The sequence below is a fragment of the Rhinopithecus bieti genome, unplaced genomic scaffold (genome assembly GCF_001698545.2).
Source record: "Rhinopithecus bieti isolate Rb0 unplaced genomic scaffold, ASM169854v2 scaffold_31548, whole genome shotgun sequence".
Classification (NCBI taxonomy): Eukaryota; Metazoa; Chordata; class Mammalia; order Primates; family Cercopithecidae; genus Rhinopithecus; species Rhinopithecus bieti.
Window position 1 is genome coordinate 1,280,027 of NW_016814470.1, and position 17,932 is coordinate 1,297,958.

Consider the following 17,932-nt stretch of genomic DNA (forward strand, 5'->3'; position numbering starts at 1 on the left):
TCCCTGCCCCTTCCTGCTCAGGGTTCAGGCAGCCGGTGAGAGCGGGGAGCGACGCTGGGTGAGGAGTGAGTGGGAGCTACAGGCAGGAGAGGCCTGTTCTACCAAAACCAGGCTCTCAGTAAGGGCTGGGAATGAATGAATGAATGAATGTCTTTTCTTCAGCAAAAACTCGCACGTATCCAGCTTGCGCAAGCAAAGGGGTCGCTGAGGTTGACAATTAAAATGGATTCGAATCCTGACCCTCTGCCCAGCTCCGGGCAAATGACTGAGCTTTCTCAGCCTCTCTTTTTTGCTCTATAAAATGGGGTCCCCAGCCAAACTGCTTCCGTCGAGAGTGAGGTAAGGGAGAGGAGAGCGCTGCCAGGGTAGCAGTGCCCTGCCTTGTACCCAGTGAGTGCTCAAGGGCTGTTCTTCCTGACTGCGTAGAGTGGTTCTACCGCCCGGCTCTGCGGAGGAGGCGGCGCTCTGCAAAACCGCGTCGTGGACACGTAGCCGCGAACTCCTTCGGCGTGCCGGGCTCGGCGCTGGCGCTGGGGCTCACAGATGAACTCGACGTGGGTCTGCCCTGCGGGAGCGTTCTGGCTTGTGTGGTCACCGGGGACGTGGACGTCGGGGCAGGAGGGACACCCGGGCCAGAGACAGAGCTGCTGTGCTTTTCTGTATGTACACAGTCCTCGTAAGACCCACTTGGGTCCCCGGGGCTTCTCGGCCCCCTGCGGGCGGGTGCCGTCGGAGCCAGTCCAGAGCGAGACTGAGAGGGAGGCCCGGCGAGGCGCCGCGTCCCTGGCATCTTAAAGGCATTGTGTTTAATAAATACAAGCGAGACGCACACCCGCTCTCATCCCCCTCTCCTCTCGGCTCCCAAATCGAGACTTGCTCTAGGACCCCCAGTTTACAGGGTCTTAAAACCCCTCTACTTTGAGTGGCAGCTTCAAAGAGCTCCCTTTAAAGTTCACCCCATCCCCGCCCCACGTCCCCTTTTACAGGCCACCCCTCCTCCACCACTCCTTCTAGACTTCTGGAGGACGACGACAACAAAACACTAAATGCAAGTTTAGAGGAGGGGGAAGTCTTCAGGCTTCCTCCAGAACGTGGGCTGTAGAAGTGACCTGTTACAGGCGTGCGCAGGAGTCGCAACAAGGTGGAATTTGGGTTTTCTTTTTCTTTCTTTTTTTCCCCTCTTTTCTTTTCCTTCTTTTTTTCTTTTTTTGTTTGTGTGTGTGTTTTTACCTTTTATTATTTAAATTGATACGTTTCATTACTAGGGAGAAAAATAAAATATTCCTTTGATACACAAAATCACATTGATATTTAGCCTCTGCTTACTTTTTTATGCATGGCTCCTTTATACCACATGGTAGTGACAGATTGTTTGAGCTGGAAGGAAAAGCCATTCAAAGCTAATTAAGCAGCCATTCCAAGCACTATTTGCAAGCGGGAGGCTCAGAAGCCTCGGCATTTGTCAGCGCTCCCCCACCCCGCGTGGTTTTGACTGACAGCTCTGGCCGCGGACTGACAAGGCCCAGCAATTCCGCCAATCAGCAACGAAGAGCCCCTTCGGCGGTCCGTGATTGGTGATGTGCATCTTGCTCGGAGGCGTGGTCGGCGTCCCCCACGTGGGGCTGGAGCGAGAAAGGGGCGGGGCGGGTAAGAAGCGGGTGCGCCCACCCGTGACGTAAGGGGAGGGCAGAGAAGGGGAGGGGAAAGGAAGCTCCAAAGAGGAGCCATTTTGTGTCTAATGAATGCTGCGGCCAGATGCTCGCATCTGTCGAGCCGTGCTTCTCCCTCCTTCGTCTTCGGTGCGCGCCGAAACACGATTTATGTTTTTATTTAGGAGAATAAATAAATGAAGAAGGGAGCGCAGTTCGGGGCTGGCGGCCGGAGCGGGCGCGGGGAGGTTCAGTTCTGAGGCGGGTGCTCACGTGTAACCCCCCGCGCTCCGGCCTCCGAGCGCCCGCTAGCTCTCAGCTCCTCATTAAGATGCAAAAGCTAACCTCCGCCTCCTAATGGAGGGGGGGTAGAAAAATAATAGATTCCCGGGGGAGCGCCCGGTCGGCCCTCGCGCGGGCGGCCGCCCCGCGGGCCCGCGGGGTGCGTGCGGGCTCGCGGACTTGCCGGGGAGGGCCCCGGGGGTCCCGCCTTGGCAGCCCACCGGGCGGTGCGCGCTTCGAGGGCCACTCCCTGCTTGCTAGTCTGCCAGGCCGTAACCCCGAGCGCGGGAGGGCGAGGCCATCGGTTTGCGGGCAAGCTGGCCCGGGAGTCGAGTGGCCTGTGCGACCAAACGGGGAGTCCGGGGAGCGCGGGGCAGGGGTGGGCGAGGCGCGAGTGGGGGAGCGTCCGCGCCTCCCGGGGTGCCCAGGCTGGCGACCGAGACACCTACAGGCTTCTGCCAACGCCGTGACACTGCCGGGAGCAGGCTGAGCAAACCAGGTGGGAACTCGGAGTTCCCGGGCCTCGGCCGAGCAGGGTCCCGACCCCATCTCCAACCCCCTCAGCCTGGGGATGCAGTGAGGAGCCCGAGCGGCGAGGCTGCGGCAAGGGTGAAGTTGTCCCCACGGGGAAGGCGCCCCGAATGGGGCCAGCCGTGGCTGAGCCTGTTGTCCACGGGCAGCCAGGCCCTTCCATCTGCGCTGCCCGCCAAGCCAGAGTCCCTCAGACTTCTCGCAGGCAGCCGCCGCACATCAAAGGAGCTGTTTATTTGGCTTTCTGAAAAGAAGGGCGAGTGAACAAAGGAGAGCTGGGGGCTATGGGGGGGAGGCGGGCAGAAGAAGGGGTGAAGAAAAGGGGACATCCTCAGTTACGAGCAAATTTTTAAAGGTCGGAGGCAACTTTAGGAGCCACCATTTTATCAGTACTAAATCTTTTGAAGTGAAAACATTAAAGTGACAAAGTGATTCTGTTTGTTTTATAGTATCTAATTGGGCTGCTTTGCAGACCTAATGAGATTAGAGGGAGGAATCGTTCGCCGCCGCTGCAGAATAAACTGATACATTACTACCAGCCACAGGTTTTGAAGATTGTACAGCCTGTCTTATTTTCTTTTGTTGTTATTCCTCTGTCTTCCCTCTTTCCTCCTCCCGCCAAATAATTATTTGCTAGTAGATCGTGGGAAAAAAAAGAGGAGGAAAAAAACTCTAGCAGCCCAGGACTATAATATATATCTATTTATTATATGTCTTTCGGTTAATTCCTGATCTGAGGAGCGCTGTTTTTCACTCCCATGCGAAAGTCACCAGCGGGTAGGGCCTGATTGCTACTTTTCATGCATAGTTTTAGACACAAGAGGGCATTGTGACGTCGCGCCCAGCGGCACCCAGTCGTAGGCCGAGTCCCGCAGCCCCACGTGGGGGCCCCGCGCTCCCATTGGCCAGCGCCGGACGAAGCTGCCACATTATTTTGTTACTTTTCAGTCCCTATTTGGAACTGCTCTCGCGGCAGTTCAGACCTCGTGCTCGTCCCCCTCGCCTGTCTGTGTGTGGTATCCGTAGGTCCGGGGCACTTTTTTTTGGTGTGTGTGTGTGCGCGCGCGTGTGTGTGTTGGGTGTGTGTGTTTTGGGGGTTTGCCGGGGCGCGGAGAGGAGAGCCGGGCAGAGGGGAAGGAAGGAAGCCGCAGAGCTCCCCGGTCTCGGGCTGCGTCTCCTTTCCAGCGCTCTCCTGCTTGTGCGCTCCGAGGCGGCAGCGGCGGTGGCGCCGAGCGCTCCTCGCTGGGGACGCGGCGCTCGAGCTGGGAGCAGCGAGAACCCTTTGCGGAGGCTTCCCGTACCCGCTGGAGTTAGGATGCCAGGGCGTTTGATTTGCACCTACTGAGCCCGGAGTTCCTCCCCGGCCCTGGGAAGGGCTTGCAGCGGCGGCGGCGGCGGCGGCGGCGGCGGCGGCGGCGGCGGCAGCGTCAGTAGCAGACGGAACAGCAGGCTCTCCTCTCCGAGGGGGGGCGTCGAAGCGCCCGCGCCGGGCTCCCGCCCTCACCCTCCGGCGCTCCTGCGGCCCCGAGCCACCACCTCGTAGCCCGCCTCCTTCCTCATCTCGCAGCGAGCCCCAGGCCCGGCCGCCTCTAGGATCTGACCCGCGCGTCTCGGATGCTTGGGGCTGCCCCGGCGCGCCCCCCTACAGGCGCGACGCGCTGAGTGACCCAGAGGGGGCCCGAGCTCGCCCCAGGAGGGGCCCCTGGCCTCGGGACCCCGCGCCGGACCTGCCGGGGTGCCGACGATGTCCGCGCAGTCCCAGGCACTGACGCGCTCGACGCAGCCCAGGGAGGGCGGCCGGCCGCTGCCCGCCGACCCCTAGGCGCACAAAGCCCGCGCCCGCCGCCCGGCCCCGGCGCCCGCCGACGACTTTGCCGCCTGCTCCGCGGCTCTTTGTCTCCACTTGGGGCGGGCGCCCGACTCTGGGATTTCGCTGCGAGAACGAGCTGGGGGGGCCGGGGGCGAGCTCTCGGTTTCCCGGCCGCTCCCCGCTCGGGCTCGGCTCCCCCCTCCCCCGCACCTCCCCGGCCCGGGCTCTCGGCGCTTCCACGCTCTTGGAATCACGACCCCTCCCTGCCATGTATCCGCAGGGCAGACATCCGGTGAGTAATTGCAACTCGGTTTATTTAAGCATCTATCATGGCAGGGTAAACGAGGCAGTTTATCTGGCACCTCCATTTTGCTTGTTGCTACCTTTATGGTGTGTGTTTGTGCGTGTGCTCTCACACAAAGGGGATGCGGCCGGGGGGCGCCGTTGAGAGAGGAGGTTAATTCCGCGCGAGTGGCGCGGGGGGCTGCCTGTGTTCCAGGGGGAGCTGTTCACGCGGTCCCCGGCCCAGCTCTTAAGTCTCCCAACTCACCCGGCTTGTCTCCCGCCCCCGCCTTACTGGGGAGAGGGAGGCCCTTGGTGAAAGGCATGGGAGCCCCACTGCCGACGGGGAGAGATGGGGCGCCCCCCCTCCTCCCTGTCGGAGAGCTGAGAAACTTGCTGGGAAGGTTCTGGGCTGAGGGTGGCCTCTCTGGTTGGGCGCCGTCGGGGAGGGGCCGGGGCCGCGGCCGCTCTGAGAGCCGTCTCATGCCCCCGCCCCCTCCCCTGTCTTGTCTTCGCGGGCTCCAGGCTCCCCATCAACCCGGGCAGCCGGGATTTAAATTCACGGTGGCTGAGTCTTGTGACAGGATCAAAGACGAATTCCAGTTCCTGCAAGCTCAGTATCACAGGTAAGGCCGGTGGGGGCCGCCCCGGGGCTGGCGGGGAGGGGCGGCCCCTGTGCGGCTCCTGCCATCCCCCGCGGGGACGGAGGGGGCTCCTGACCCAGGGGCGGCGGGGCAGCCCGGGCCTCCGCCTTTTGTTTCCCCTTTCCGAGCGCGCCGCCTTAACCCTTTATTGCAAGCAGCCGCCCGGTTCCCAGCGCCGCCTGTGGGGTCCCCGAATGAGGGTCTAGGTCGCGGCGAGCGGATTCACTCCGGGTTCTGGGTGTGGGAAGCCAGCGTCAGGGTCCTGCTCCCCTGGGGCGGTGATAAGTCCTCTGACTGGGCCGCGGGAAGTTTCGAATTGTTTCACATCCCCCTCCCCACGGCGGGGACCCAAATCCCCTCGCGTCCCCTGGCTGTGGGATAAGAGGGCGCCCCCGGGGGGTGTCAGGGAAGTGGAAAAGTGGCTCCGGAGGCCCTTGGGTCGGGGCCTCAGAGGAGGCTGCCCAGGCGCCAGGCCTGAGCCGGCTTCTTCTGCCCTCGCAGCCTCAAAGTGGAGTACGACAAGCTGGCAAACGAGAAGACGGAGATGCAGCGCCATTACGTGATGGTGAGATGCGGCAGTGGGCCTGGGGGGCAGTGGGGGCGCCGACCCCGGCCGGGGGCGCGGCGTGTATCTGGGGAGATGAGCGCCAGGTCCCCACCACCCCCAGCCGCAGGGCGGCCTTAGTAGAGGGCATAATCTGGTCTTGCCCTCCCCTTCCCCAGCTTCCATTGCCCGGGCCACTTGGAGGAGGGTGAGTGAGGGGAGGGACAGAAAGAGAAACCCCGATTCCAGGCCGGCGACTTCTGTATTATCTTTGTGTGCCTTTAATTTGTGTTTTGAAAGTTGCCCAGGGGCCGATTGCCATTGCCCTATCTTGACTAGTAAGATAGGATTGGATCAGCACATGTGAAATTAGGATTGCTAAAAATCTCTCTTAGTGACCTCCTGGAAGTGTTTAGAAACTTTTCTGCTTTGCAGCTGGGATCTAGCCAGAGTGGGACAGAAGCTCTCCTTCCCCAGGATGTTGTGAGGAGTGGAGAGGCCTTATAAAGCCCTCTGCTTTCACTCCCCTCCTCAGGGATCCCCCAGCTGGGTATCTTGTCCATGCTGGGGCAGTAGGCAGACTGTCTTCCTTTTGCCCAGTGTCCGTTTCAGCAAGTTTTAATCTTCATTTGTGAGAGGGCACGGCTGCCTGCACTGCTTTCCACATAAGAGGCCTTCGACACAGTGCTAAATAACTCTCAGAGGACAAGAGGGTCCCAGTGTACACACGATTCCCTGTTGAACCTGAACCTTGTATAAACAGGATATAGGGCACATGTGGTGCTTGTGGGAGGGAGGACCCAGCTCCCCTTACTACCACATATATAACGTTCTGTTGAGATGAGAGGAACACTCGCCCTTGTCAGCTCTTAAACCGCTCTGTAAGCTGGCTTTGGGGTTTGATTTAAACTTCTTTAGCAAATGTATCGTAAAAGTATGACTTGGCCAAAACCTTTCCAAGAAAAAACTGATTTTCAAAAATGATCACATTTCTGTGTTGTCTGTTAATAGCCATTCTTTTTACTTTTAGTACTATGAGATGTCCTATGGCTTGAACATTGAAATGCACAAGCAGGTAAGTGCTTTTCTCTTCTGAAAATATATTTCATTTTTTAAAACTTACATATGTGGATGTCTTATGTTCTATCTTGTTTGAAAATGAGCCTGGTTCTTTTATTCCTCCCCCTTCTCCTTGAAGAGTAAATGGATCAAGTCCTTGAAATGCAAGGTCTGAGGCTTTGCTGATTTTTTTTTAGACAGGTTGAGCTTTTAGCATTCGAGCTTGTGAAATTAGTCCTGGTCTTGGATCCTGGTGGAGGATAAAGGACCAAAGGGAAAGTTGTACCTCCAGGATCTGCCTTACAAACTCCTGAAAGCCCAGAGGTGGCTGGCTGCTTTTATCTGTTTTAATGTAGAATTCTCAAGAGGAAATACAGGAGGATTTTTTTTCTTTCTCTCTCTTTTTTTTTCTTTTTGCAAAAATGTGATGTTCTGCGTTGATAAGATTAAACTTCAAGAGCCTTAAAAGCCAGGCTGAGCTGTCGAAATTTAAGGGAATGAAGCTGCTAACTGCTTAAAAATATAAAGCCATAATGAAATATAACTTTAATGCCTTGCATTGACAAGGTGGCTTTTTCATCTCTGTCTTGATTTGAAGGCAGCTGAATTCCCATTTTACAGAGAAGCAAGCTGAAGCTCCTGGATGAAGTAACTTGCCCAGGGGCAGCCTAGCCAGGACTTTTGAGATGGCTGGGGGTTGAGCTCAGCTTTGAAATCCTGAAGTCAAACCAGTTTAGCTAGTGTGGTGTCGTTTGATGGATATGTAAACTACCTGGTATTGTCACTCTTCTAATAACAGTATACCTCAAACCGAGCAAATACAAACACCCTTTATCTCAGCGCATATCAGTAACTAGTCCCGGTGCTAGGCTGGGCTGTGGGAGAGGCCTGTTTGTGTATTTGTGTTCTGAGGAAAGGCTGCCTATAATTTGGCTTGGCCAACGATTAGAGTTGACTTGGCATGTATAAATGGAGCAGGCAGGCCGGTTGTTCTTTTTAACAATTGGTGTTCATGAAATCTCAGAAGACTGTTGACTCATTCTAGCCTTTGGTGACCGTGACTTGAATGGATTTTCTGCTGTAAATTAACAGTCGTTTACAAGGTTTCAATTTTGTTCTTTAAGGAGGCAGGACCCAGGGCAGGTGAGAAGGGCAGGTGACTCTGGAAAGTGGGCAGATTCCTACCCACTCGAGTGGCTTCCTGTAGAGCCTTTGGGATCTGTAGTTTCCTTTCCCCTCCTGGAGGGAACCCCAGTGTTGAGTGAAGAGAAGCCAGAAAGGGGCCTGAGTTTATTGAGCAATGTGTGGGAAGCCAACTTGTGGCTTCCTGAGGGATTAGTTAGTCCCTTAGGAAGGCACATGAAGGCTACCATGTTTTTACTTCTTGACACACAGAAATAATAAACAGACAGGGCTTTATATGTAAAGATACTTCTCCTCGGGAAAATAGAATCAAGACAGGTTCTGCGACTGGAACGGGCCGGGTCCCGGAAGAATGCTTGAAATGGAACTGGGGTCCCAGGTGTTTCAAGGACCTTGGGGTGTATGCAGGGTGCCACTTCCTCCCTTTGTCTACCCCCCTCTTTTTTTTTTCTCAACGCTTAGTATCTTGGGTGTGTTTAAAGAAGGTAATTGCGCCCAGGTTTAAAATTTATAGCAGCAGTTATTGTAAGAGCTTGGTAATTAAGGTGTAATGTCTCGTTGCATGTTGAGGTCTGCATGGGTGGTGTTCCGCATGTCTGTGAATGGATGGTGCTTTGGCACTAAGAATCCACCTTGGCTCGCAGCAGATCTGTTCTGTGAGTCCTGGGGATGCTGTGAACGCAGGAAGAGTTAAATATCTTAACGCATTTGGTGGTGGGGTTTATATAAAGAGCAGCTGTGTACATCTGGGATTTCTGGCCATTCCCCAAACAAGGTTCTTAAGGGGAGAATGCCTGGGGTTTGGCTACGTTGTCTCATTTAATCCTCTCAACTGCCAGTGGTGGATAGAGGGATTCTTTGCCCTCTTTTTATAGGTGAGGAAACTGAGGCTTCAGGGAGGCCAGGAAGTCAGAGCTGGGACTCAAATCCAGCCCTCTGGCTTTCCCACTGGGCACTTTACCTTGCTTGCCACTCACCTTTGCCCTCTAGCCTGAGTTCCCAGCCCGAACATGTGTGCTCTGAATGCAGTGGCTTCTCAAGCTTATGGCAGTCTCTGAGTTGGGTGAAATCACCCTGTGGCTGTGGAGGAACAAAGAGGCAAGGAGGTGAAGAAACCTGTGCCATGAAATGCAACCCTAACCTAATGGAGTTGGCCACTCCCTAGGTTTGCAAGGGTTCTGGAGAAGAAAGCCCTGCCACTAATTGTAGTGTGGGTCTTGGGTGCATTTGGCGAATGGTGGTTAGGCCTGAGCAAACAAGTTTATCAGCTGACCTGTTTAGCGGTTGACTGGTGTTTTATCTGCACACACAATCAAGTGACTGGAGTGCTTGAATTATTCATGCAGTGTCCTGCCCTCTAGACTTGACTGTTCGTGTGATTACGTCTGCCTGGAACAAACAGGCTGGATTCTTCATCTGTAAGCTGGGGTGGGGGTGGGGACTGTCTGTACTTTTATATAATAGATGATCTACAGAGCTAGCACCTTGGGAAGTGTGGCAGTCCTCAGCCTGCGCACGCATACGCTCACACGCACTCCACCATCACCACCACATATTTTTTTTTTAAAACTCTCCTTTGCTGGCTCTATGGGAAATGCCAATTAGCTGGGAACCTCGAGTCCTGCCAGATGGGCCTGGGTATTGACAGAGGGCAGCTGATGAGGTGCGTCCAGCCCATTTTTATTTTACTGAGAGGTTAAACTCACTGTGGCTGGCTCCTTCTCTGGCTGTTTCTCTGTCTCTCTCTTTTTCCAAGCTGTCAAAATCCCAGAGAAGTAATAAATGGTTTCTCCTCCTACTCTTCTGCCTCCCTCCCTAATTACGGTAAAGCAAAGATTACAGAATCACAGGCCTGGCCCGGGACTTGAAGAGGTCACCCACCTCCACCAAGCCCCCTGCTTCCAGGCCAAATGTCGAGGGTGGTTCAGAGAGGCTGGGGAGGCAGTGATGACTGACTGGCTCATCAGTTGCCATCTTGTTTGTGCAGAGGCTTTCCAGTGTCAGCCACAAATAACAAAGCCAGCTTAGAACCAGGGGCCCCAGAGCGACTGCCATGTGTTGGATTTGAGGCACTGACGCTCTGAGAAGCTGGGTCAGGCAGCCTTTTCACCCACTGTTGGTGAGCACTGATGTTTTTGAAAGTGGACTTGAGCCATTTTGATTTTGGGGCAGTGTTGTGCCAACACGATACAGTCACCTATTTTTTCTGTAAACTGAACAACCTTTCCTGTAAGTTTCTCTTTGAATCCTGGAACTGGAAGAGCCCTTTGGGTTCTCATGCAAACTTTTCAAGTTACAGATGAGGAAACGGAGGCCCAGAGAAGGGAAGCTGATGTATCCAGTCATACAGTCCCACGTTAGTGGTAAAGCTGCTACTGCTGCTTCCCTTCCAGCCCGGGACTCTTTTCTGTCAGACTCAAGAAATGAAGAGTGCTCCTTTTCTAATGTACTCTGTCTTTAATTACTATTGCTTCTTTCTGCGTTATTATCCAAATAGGCTAAGGCTACAAACCTGGCCCCACCAGAGTCCAAAGTGCCCCATTTCGGGTTGTATAATCATATCGCCGAACCCTTATTGTCCACAGTCCTGTTTTGAATTGCCAGCTATTTGCACAACTAATGATTTGATGTGTGTAATAATAATACATAATGCATAACTAGCAATCCCAGAGGAAAGATTCATTGACGGAGAAGGGAGGTACAACCTGTGAACTTTTTACCCTAGCCATGGGCTGCCATAAACACAGAGCTGAGGTGGGAAATGGAAAATCCCCATTTGTCACTCCCCTCCCCTCCCCTTCCCGCTCTGGATCTTCTCATCTAAAGGATAAGGGGCTCGGCTGGAGGATCTTGAGGCACACAGAAGTTCTGTGACCACGGTGAAGGTGCAAGGTACAGGTGGCCAGAGGGAGCTACCAGGCAATGAGGTTACCAAAGACTCTGCCAAGGAGTTGAGCCTGTCTTGGTAGGAGAATGTGGGACCACTTGCAAAGTAGAAGGCGTCAAAGGTCCTTAGACTAGGGAAATGCCTATTTGTGTGGCATCTGAGTTGAACTGTGAATTTTTTTTTTCTTTTTTGCCAGAGTGCTAGCATCCAAGAACCTCCCTATGCCCTGGTATCCATCTGACTTTTCCTGCCATATTGATCTTCCCTGGAACAGACTGTAATCACGAGTCCTCTCACTGAGGGGGTGCCTGCCTCGCTCAGCTTTGGGGTCTGGGGGCTCCAAGCTCCCTGCACGCTGTCTAGCTAGAGGGAGGCTGCCCAACCCCTCAAGACTGCCTTTGGACCCCTTTTCTCTAGTTGCCAGTGGGAGTGGTAGAGTGGGGGTTTCAGTGCTTTTGGGGTCTTTTCCTTCTTGTGCATCTGTCATTGAAATGACCCTGGGAGATGAGCAAATGGTCCCTTGTCCTTACTTTACAAATCAAGGGGTGGGAACCTGGCTCCTAATTCAGGACTCATTCTCTGAACTCTTTTGGACCAGGAGCCCATGGCAGACGGCAGAGTTCTTCCTTTGCTTGAACTCCTCCTTCCCACCTTGCGGAGGAAGGCTCTAGGCTGTTTGTTTCCATTTTGTGGAAGGAGGAGTCCCTCAAGGAATAAATCTCCCTTTGCTTTCTCAGTGGGAGAAAGTCCTTCTATCTCATTGTACAAAATACTGGGACACCAGGGGCAAAAAGGTGACAAAGACCTAACCTCGGCAGTGTTTTCCCCTGTGATCTGGCACTCATTCCTCATCTCGTTTTTGTAGGTATGAAAGAAGCCCCTCTGCTGAGGTCTCTATAGCACTTAGTATGTAATAGGTGCTCAGTAGACATCTTGGTTTTTCTTCAAAATTTACTCAGGTTATCTGAGAATAGAGTTGCGATTCCCTGAACCCTGAGTAGGAAGTGGGGATTTTAGTTGTGGGCTGGCCGCCCGCTCTGCAGGCTTCCTCCTATGGCCCGGCATCCAGTTTCTTCATCAGTGAAATGAGGGGGTTGGATTCATTCCCAAAGCGGTTATTAGGGGCCTGGGATGTGCTGGGTGTGGGCAGAGGTTGGTTACACAGCCGAATAAGACACCATTCCCTCTGCGGGGGAGTTGGATGTCTAAATAAGTAATTGCAATGCAGTGAGGTAAGTGCTAGTGTGGCCCGAGTGTCACAGGAGGAGCACCCAGCACAGAACAGCTTATTCTTCCTGGGAGGGGAGAGTGGGGTGAGAGCGGACTTCACGGAGGGCTTTACTTGAGGCGAGTCTTAAAGGGAGGGTTTATGAGGCAGAAGTCGGCAGCGGAGGCCCCTCCAGGGTGGCAACAGCTCGTGGCAAGGCAGTGAGATATGTTCTGGAAGCTACACGTCTTTGGAATGATGTGGGGCGGGGACTGCACTTGGGAAGTGAGGTGAGGTGGTGACATTTTGCAGCAGAGTGATCTCCAAGGCCCCTCTGCCCTTGCAGTCGTGGCTCCCAACTCCGTGGCTCCCTCCATCCCTGCATGACTGGCTCTCCAGGGCTGGCCTGAGTCCATCTGCCACGGGGTGGGGGCGGGGGCCCGCTCTTGGCCATCTGTGGCCTGCCCTGCCTGCTTTGCTACCGTAATGCGCTGCTTTGAACTTTATTCCCCAAAGTGGCATTGTCTCCTTTCTCATATTGGTAATTCTGTAATGACTGGTTATGACCCGCCCCCTCCCCCATATTTAATTCTCATCAGCCCAGCTCTCCACTTTGCTATTAATGATAGCAGCCAGCAAAATAGCTTTCAACATGCCATTGACAGTCTGGTTTAAGAGAGCACTTGAAGTAGTGCTAGACAGCTGAAAGCACCCATAATTGTGTACCAGAGTGAGAACTGCGTGCTCAAGGGCCTTGTTTTTATATGCTTAAAGGGACAATATCTTGTTTTCAACAAATGCTCTCTGAGACGCACAGCCAAGATACTTTCTTCCTTTTTTTCCTTTTTTCTTTTGACTTTCTCTTCTCTTTCAAAATACATAGTTTAAAAAAATTCTTCATAAAATAATTGTTCCCTTCAAGTTGGGGTTAAGGAGAAACTTAAGGAAGGGGGAAATGTCCTGCCACCATGTAAGCGGGGAATATTTGGTGGGTTTGTTGTTTTGAAGCATCGTCCTTTGCAGGCAGCAAACTATGGGTCAGCCTTGCCCTACTGAGAGTCCTTAGGACCTTGCGTTTCTCGAGGTAATGGGGGAGTCTGAATTCGCATCAGCATTGATTTTGAATTCTTTTGTTTGCTAAGGATGTTGCACAATCAGTGGGCTGTGGAGCTGTCACTGTGAATGTTTAGGCAGAGGCCACCTTCTGGGGGAGGGCTGGAGGAGAGGGGTCACCTTGTTGGAGAGTCAGGGCAGGACTGTTAAGGAATTAGATTCTAGGAGGCTGTTAACTGCAGAGTTGGCGGCCCAAGAGGCCCATCTGGAAATCAACAGGGTGGGTAGGACAAGGACTTGTATTCTTAAGTAGAGGTTTGTACCAGGCTTGGAGGGTTAACCAAGGGGCCTGTCTAGTCCACCCCGAAGATTTTATCTGAGAACAAATACCTTTCTCCCCTTCACACCAGCCAACTTCATTATTGCTTTGAAGATGCAGTCCTTTGGAAGAGGTTTCCTTTGCCTCTCTGTCGCCAAAGCCTCCCATTGCCAATGTGTCCTGTGAAGGGAGAAGAGAAGCAAGTTCCCATCTGTGGGGACTGAGAAGCCAGAGAAACCCTGTTGGGGCCTGGAGTCCATGTCGTCCTGTTCTCTCTCAGGCTGGCTGCTGTTGGTAAAGGGTAGGAGCATGGATGGGCTTGGCTGGTGTGTCTTAGGTGGTTCCTTCCATCACCGTGTGAATGATAGGATCCAGTGTTCTGGCTGCTGCCACCACCAAACAATCCCAGGGGAAGTACTTTCCTGAGTACAAACTGTTTGAAAAATTTGATCTTCCAGGTATTATAGATTATAATGATGTGGCCCCTTAGAATTTCTGTAGCACTTGATTGCAAAGCAGATTCGGCATTTTCATCTTAGCAGCTAAAATAATGGGTATTTGGGTCCAGGACAGACAGACATAGAATAAAAGCGTCAGAGCATACCCTGAAAGCTTGGAGTGTGAAGATGACCTGTGTACTAGAGGGCTATGTTGTCAAATTGGGGTGGGGGAGGTGAGGCCTGTGCTGTGACAGGACTGTGAGTTCCATGAGGGACAGGACCATTTTGTATTTTTCACTAAGAGCCTTGAACCCTGAGCAGTGCTTGGCCCATACTGGATATACAGTGTGCATTTTGTGGGGACTTGAGGAGGGAAGGTAATATTCCAGCTCAGGGTTCTCTCTTACCCTGAAGAGTGTTATGGACTATTTGGGAAGGACAGAAGCTTTCTTAGTTTTCTGACAGAGGCCTGTGGGCTGCAAATGTTGTGATTATAGAAAGAGTTGTAAAGGTGTTATGATTCTTTATTTAAACGTGTCTTTAATGTATCTTAGGCATCTTTTTCTTTTCATCTCACACTATGAACAGTTTAAGTGCAAAAGGGGAAGAAGGCAGGGTGGGGTGGGAAGAGATCACTGGGAGGGAGAGATGACAAAGCAGAGATGGGGAAGAGACAAGTGCTGAGTGGGTGAATTGGTAAACTCGGCTTGCCATGCCTTGGCTGTTTGGGCATGGAGTTCCAAGTGTTGTGTGTGGCCTGATCTCATGAGCCTTTTAAGTCTGACTATTGTTCACAGCTCTTCTACTGCTATTTTTGTTTGTTAATTTTGAATGAAAACTACCGCAGGCCAATAGAAGTTGCTTTTTCGTTTGCACTGAAGGCTGACGCTTTCTTCAAATGGAGACGCAAATGCAGAAGAGCTCTTCCCACTAGTGTTTTAGCACTGAGTACCAAATGCAATTTGGGTACAGGAGAGGGCTCTCTCTTCCTGGTCAGCCATGAAGACTTGAGGTTTAGACTCCTACATCACCCAGCCAGCTATATGAACAAAAGGTTGGAGGAGGCGTCCCTTCACCCACTCCCCAAATCTTTCCCTTGGGCTAGCCTTCGACAGGTCTTTGCTGAGTTTGGATCTGAAACTGATTAATTCTGATAATACTGGCAGGGGCATGCTTTGGAACCAGTGATGCTTTGCGATTTCTGCTGGGGAAAATGAGAAGAGGAAGGCAGTTCAGTGCGGACTACTGGACAAGGGATGGGAGTCTGTTCTAGCTCTCTGGTGGCGGTGGGGTACAAGAACTTCTATTAACCTTCCTGGCCTCTGTCCAGGGAGAAGTAGGACACTCAGAGGGCTCAGAAGCAGCAGGTGATGCCAGATGGTGTGGAATGAGGGTCTTACTGGTTGGGTGGGATAGAGGAAGGAGGAGCAAGGGAGATAGAGGAAGTGAGCCTGTTGGTACTGATTGGTCAATAGGTCTTTAGCTCATCCTTAAACCCTTACCTGCCTATTTTCCTAGAAGGAGGCCCCTTCCTCTGATCTCCGTCTCCAGTGAAGAAAGCTAAAGTCCAGTTCTTATTTTGCTTTGCCTAACAGCAGAAGCCCTGGGGAAAGACGGGAAGAATTTCCCATCTGCCATCCCTCAATCCCTGGGATCTCATACTTTATCCCAGAGAAACGGGGGATCTCCATGAAGCCAGACTTGAAATGGGGGAGAAGCAGCCTGGTTTAGAGCTTGAAAGACCTGCCGCTCCCCCACAGGGTCTTTCCGCTGTTGGCCTGGTTTCAGCCTCCATGTCACCCAGTCCTTGTGTGTGGCACCCACAGGCCTGGCCTGCAGGAACTTGAGAAGTGTCTAGATACCCCTTTCTCTTTGCGTCTTGGGTTTTCTCACTGTTCTGTTACCTAGTTTTTCACCTTCTCAAGAGACCCCTACCCAGCTCTTCCTCACTATCCATTTGCCCAGAGATTTTGGGCAAACTCCCTTCTTAAACTCCCAGGACGCTGAATGCCCATTGGGCATTTTCCAGGCCTACTGGGTGATGGGTGGGGTTTTTCTTGGCCAGTGAATTCCGTTTCTCCCTCAGAAGATCACAGGTTCTTGCTGGGTGATCCTGGAGAGTTACGTGTAGAGCACCAGAAGCTGGGAGATTTGTCTTTATGGCTAAGAGGTTGACTTTGGAGTCAGACAGATGTGGGTTTGAGTTCCAGATCAATTCCTGTTGGTGTGTGACTTTGAGCAGACTGACCTCTGTGATCTTCAGTTTGCAGTGGAGATAATAATAACACCTGCCTGTTGGGGCAGTGCTGCCCAGTAGAACTTTCTTCAGTGATGGAAATGCTGTGTGTCTGCACTCTTCAGTAAGGCACCCACCAGCCACGTGTGGCTCGTAAGCACTTGAAATATGGCTACTGTGACTGAGGAACTGAGTTTGACATTTAATTTTAATTAAATTTAGCTAGCCAGAGGTGGCTGGTGGCTTCATAAATTGTATAGTTACAGTTCTAGGGAGTGCCATGAAGGATGCATATAGCCTGCTTAGCACAATACCTTGCACATGGAAAAGCCGAAGCAAGGCATTCTCACAAAGGGACAGAGTCCCCAAATTGTCAAGACCTCAGACATAGAGGACAAGATCCTTGGTGTTGCATATGTTGTAAGATTTCTCAGAGCCCTTTCCCATATGTGACTTGTTGGCTCTACAATCCTGCAGCATAGGCACCGTGGGCGCCACGCATCAGATAGCAGCACTGACGGTTAAAGAGGTTGAGTAACTTGCTCATTGTTGCACAGCCGACCAGCGGCCAGCTCAGAACTGGAAACCAGGCCTGCTTCCCTCGTGGACCTCAGTGATCTTTATCCACAGACCATATCAAGATGAGGTCTTCTATGATCTTCCCACGTGTCCACCCCCAGACCACCGTACTATAGGCATCAATTCCAGTGCTAGGAAGAAGCCAGATGAACCCTTGAAGAATTCAGTAAAACCTGAGTGTCAGCCACATGTGGATCGGGGATTCCCAGCCTGGGTGCTGGATACTTTTTTGTGGTGAGGTTGTCCTCTGTGTTTAGGATGTTTCACAGCATTTCTAATCTCTTCCCACTAGTTGTCTTTATCAGTGCCCCAGTTGTGACATCCAGAAATGACCGTAGGCATTGCCAGAATCCCTTGGGGAAACAATTACTGTTGGTTGAGAGGCCTTGATATAGAGGGAAGAAGTCTGGCTCTAACCTGGGAGATCTGCTTACCACCTGGTCTTCCCGTGTGGTCTTCCTGTGTGACAGCTTCTTGCCCACTCTGGACCTCTTTTGCCTCATCTGTAAAGTGAGAGGTCAAATGGTGTGACTTGGGAGGAGGTCAGTTTGAGAAGGGGCTTATCATGTAAAATAAGTTTCTAAATGACTGATCTTGATTTTCATAGCCTAAGAAATGCCATCACTCTTGCCTTCCTTATTTGGAGAAAGAAGACCCTCTCACCCTTTTTATTTTAATTTATGGAAGAGTTATGCTCTTTGGTTGTGAATAAGATGGTAGGTAGATAGAATGGGGCTCTGTCTCTGCCTACAGTCATTCCTCTTCCCCTCACCTTAGTCTTCCCTCATGCCACTTGGGTTTCCCAAAGAGTCCATGCCCTTAAAAAATCCTAGCCAGCATTTCGTTTGTAGTGCTGACCTGATGTGAGGAGACCCCCAAAATTTAATGAGCTGTCTCTGCAAGGGTAATGTGACTTTTACAGCCTGTTGAGGGGCAAGGGGAGATTTGCATAATGTTCCAAGGGGGATTAGGTGGCTGGGGGTTGCCATGGCAACCCCACAGGGATGAATTGAGAATTTTCCTCCTGGCAGGAGTTGGCCAATGGAGTCTGGGAAGGTGGGGAGGGGCAGGGGTTATCTGAGGGGAGGGAGGAGGAGAAGGAGAGAGGGAAGGGTGGGGTGGTGTGCCTGGGATGAATGGGCAGTGTTGGGGGAAGGTGTAATCTGAAAAAGCACTCCCTGTTCTGTCTGTACAAGCAAGCTCTTTGAGAGTCATCTCCCCCCACAAGTAGGGGTGGGAGGCAAGCCGAGTTTAGTGTTTGGGAACC

The 17,932-nt window shown here is 52.5% G+C and overlaps 1 protein-coding gene across 12 annotated transcripts in view; it reads left to right on the top strand.

Annotated features, from left to right (window-relative positions):
• Nucleotides 1-3,408: 3,408 nt before the first annotated feature.
• The window catches only part of TLE3 (TLE family member 3, transcriptional corepressor), a 50,347-nt gene continuing 35,823 nt past the window's right edge, over nucleotides 3,409-17,932 (top strand). For 7 of the 12 annotated variants that reach the window (XM_017851155.1, XM_017851158.1, XM_017851159.1 and 4 more), the window contains exons 1-4: nucleotides 4,104-4,564; nucleotides 5,080-5,180; nucleotides 5,700-5,763; nucleotides 6,773-6,817. In XM_017851155.1, the coding sequence (XP_017706644.1) occupies nucleotides 4,541-4,564; nucleotides 5,080-5,180; nucleotides 5,700-5,763; nucleotides 6,773-6,817 (234 nt within the window). In that variant the 5' untranslated portion in view covers nucleotides 4,104-4,540. Of the gene's footprint in view, nucleotides 4,565-4,848; nucleotides 5,181-5,699; nucleotides 5,764-6,772; nucleotides 6,818-17,932 lie in introns of those variants that run through there. The other 5 variants (XM_017851160.1, XM_017851163.1, XM_017851162.1 and 2 more) reach the window with 2 other exon arrangements.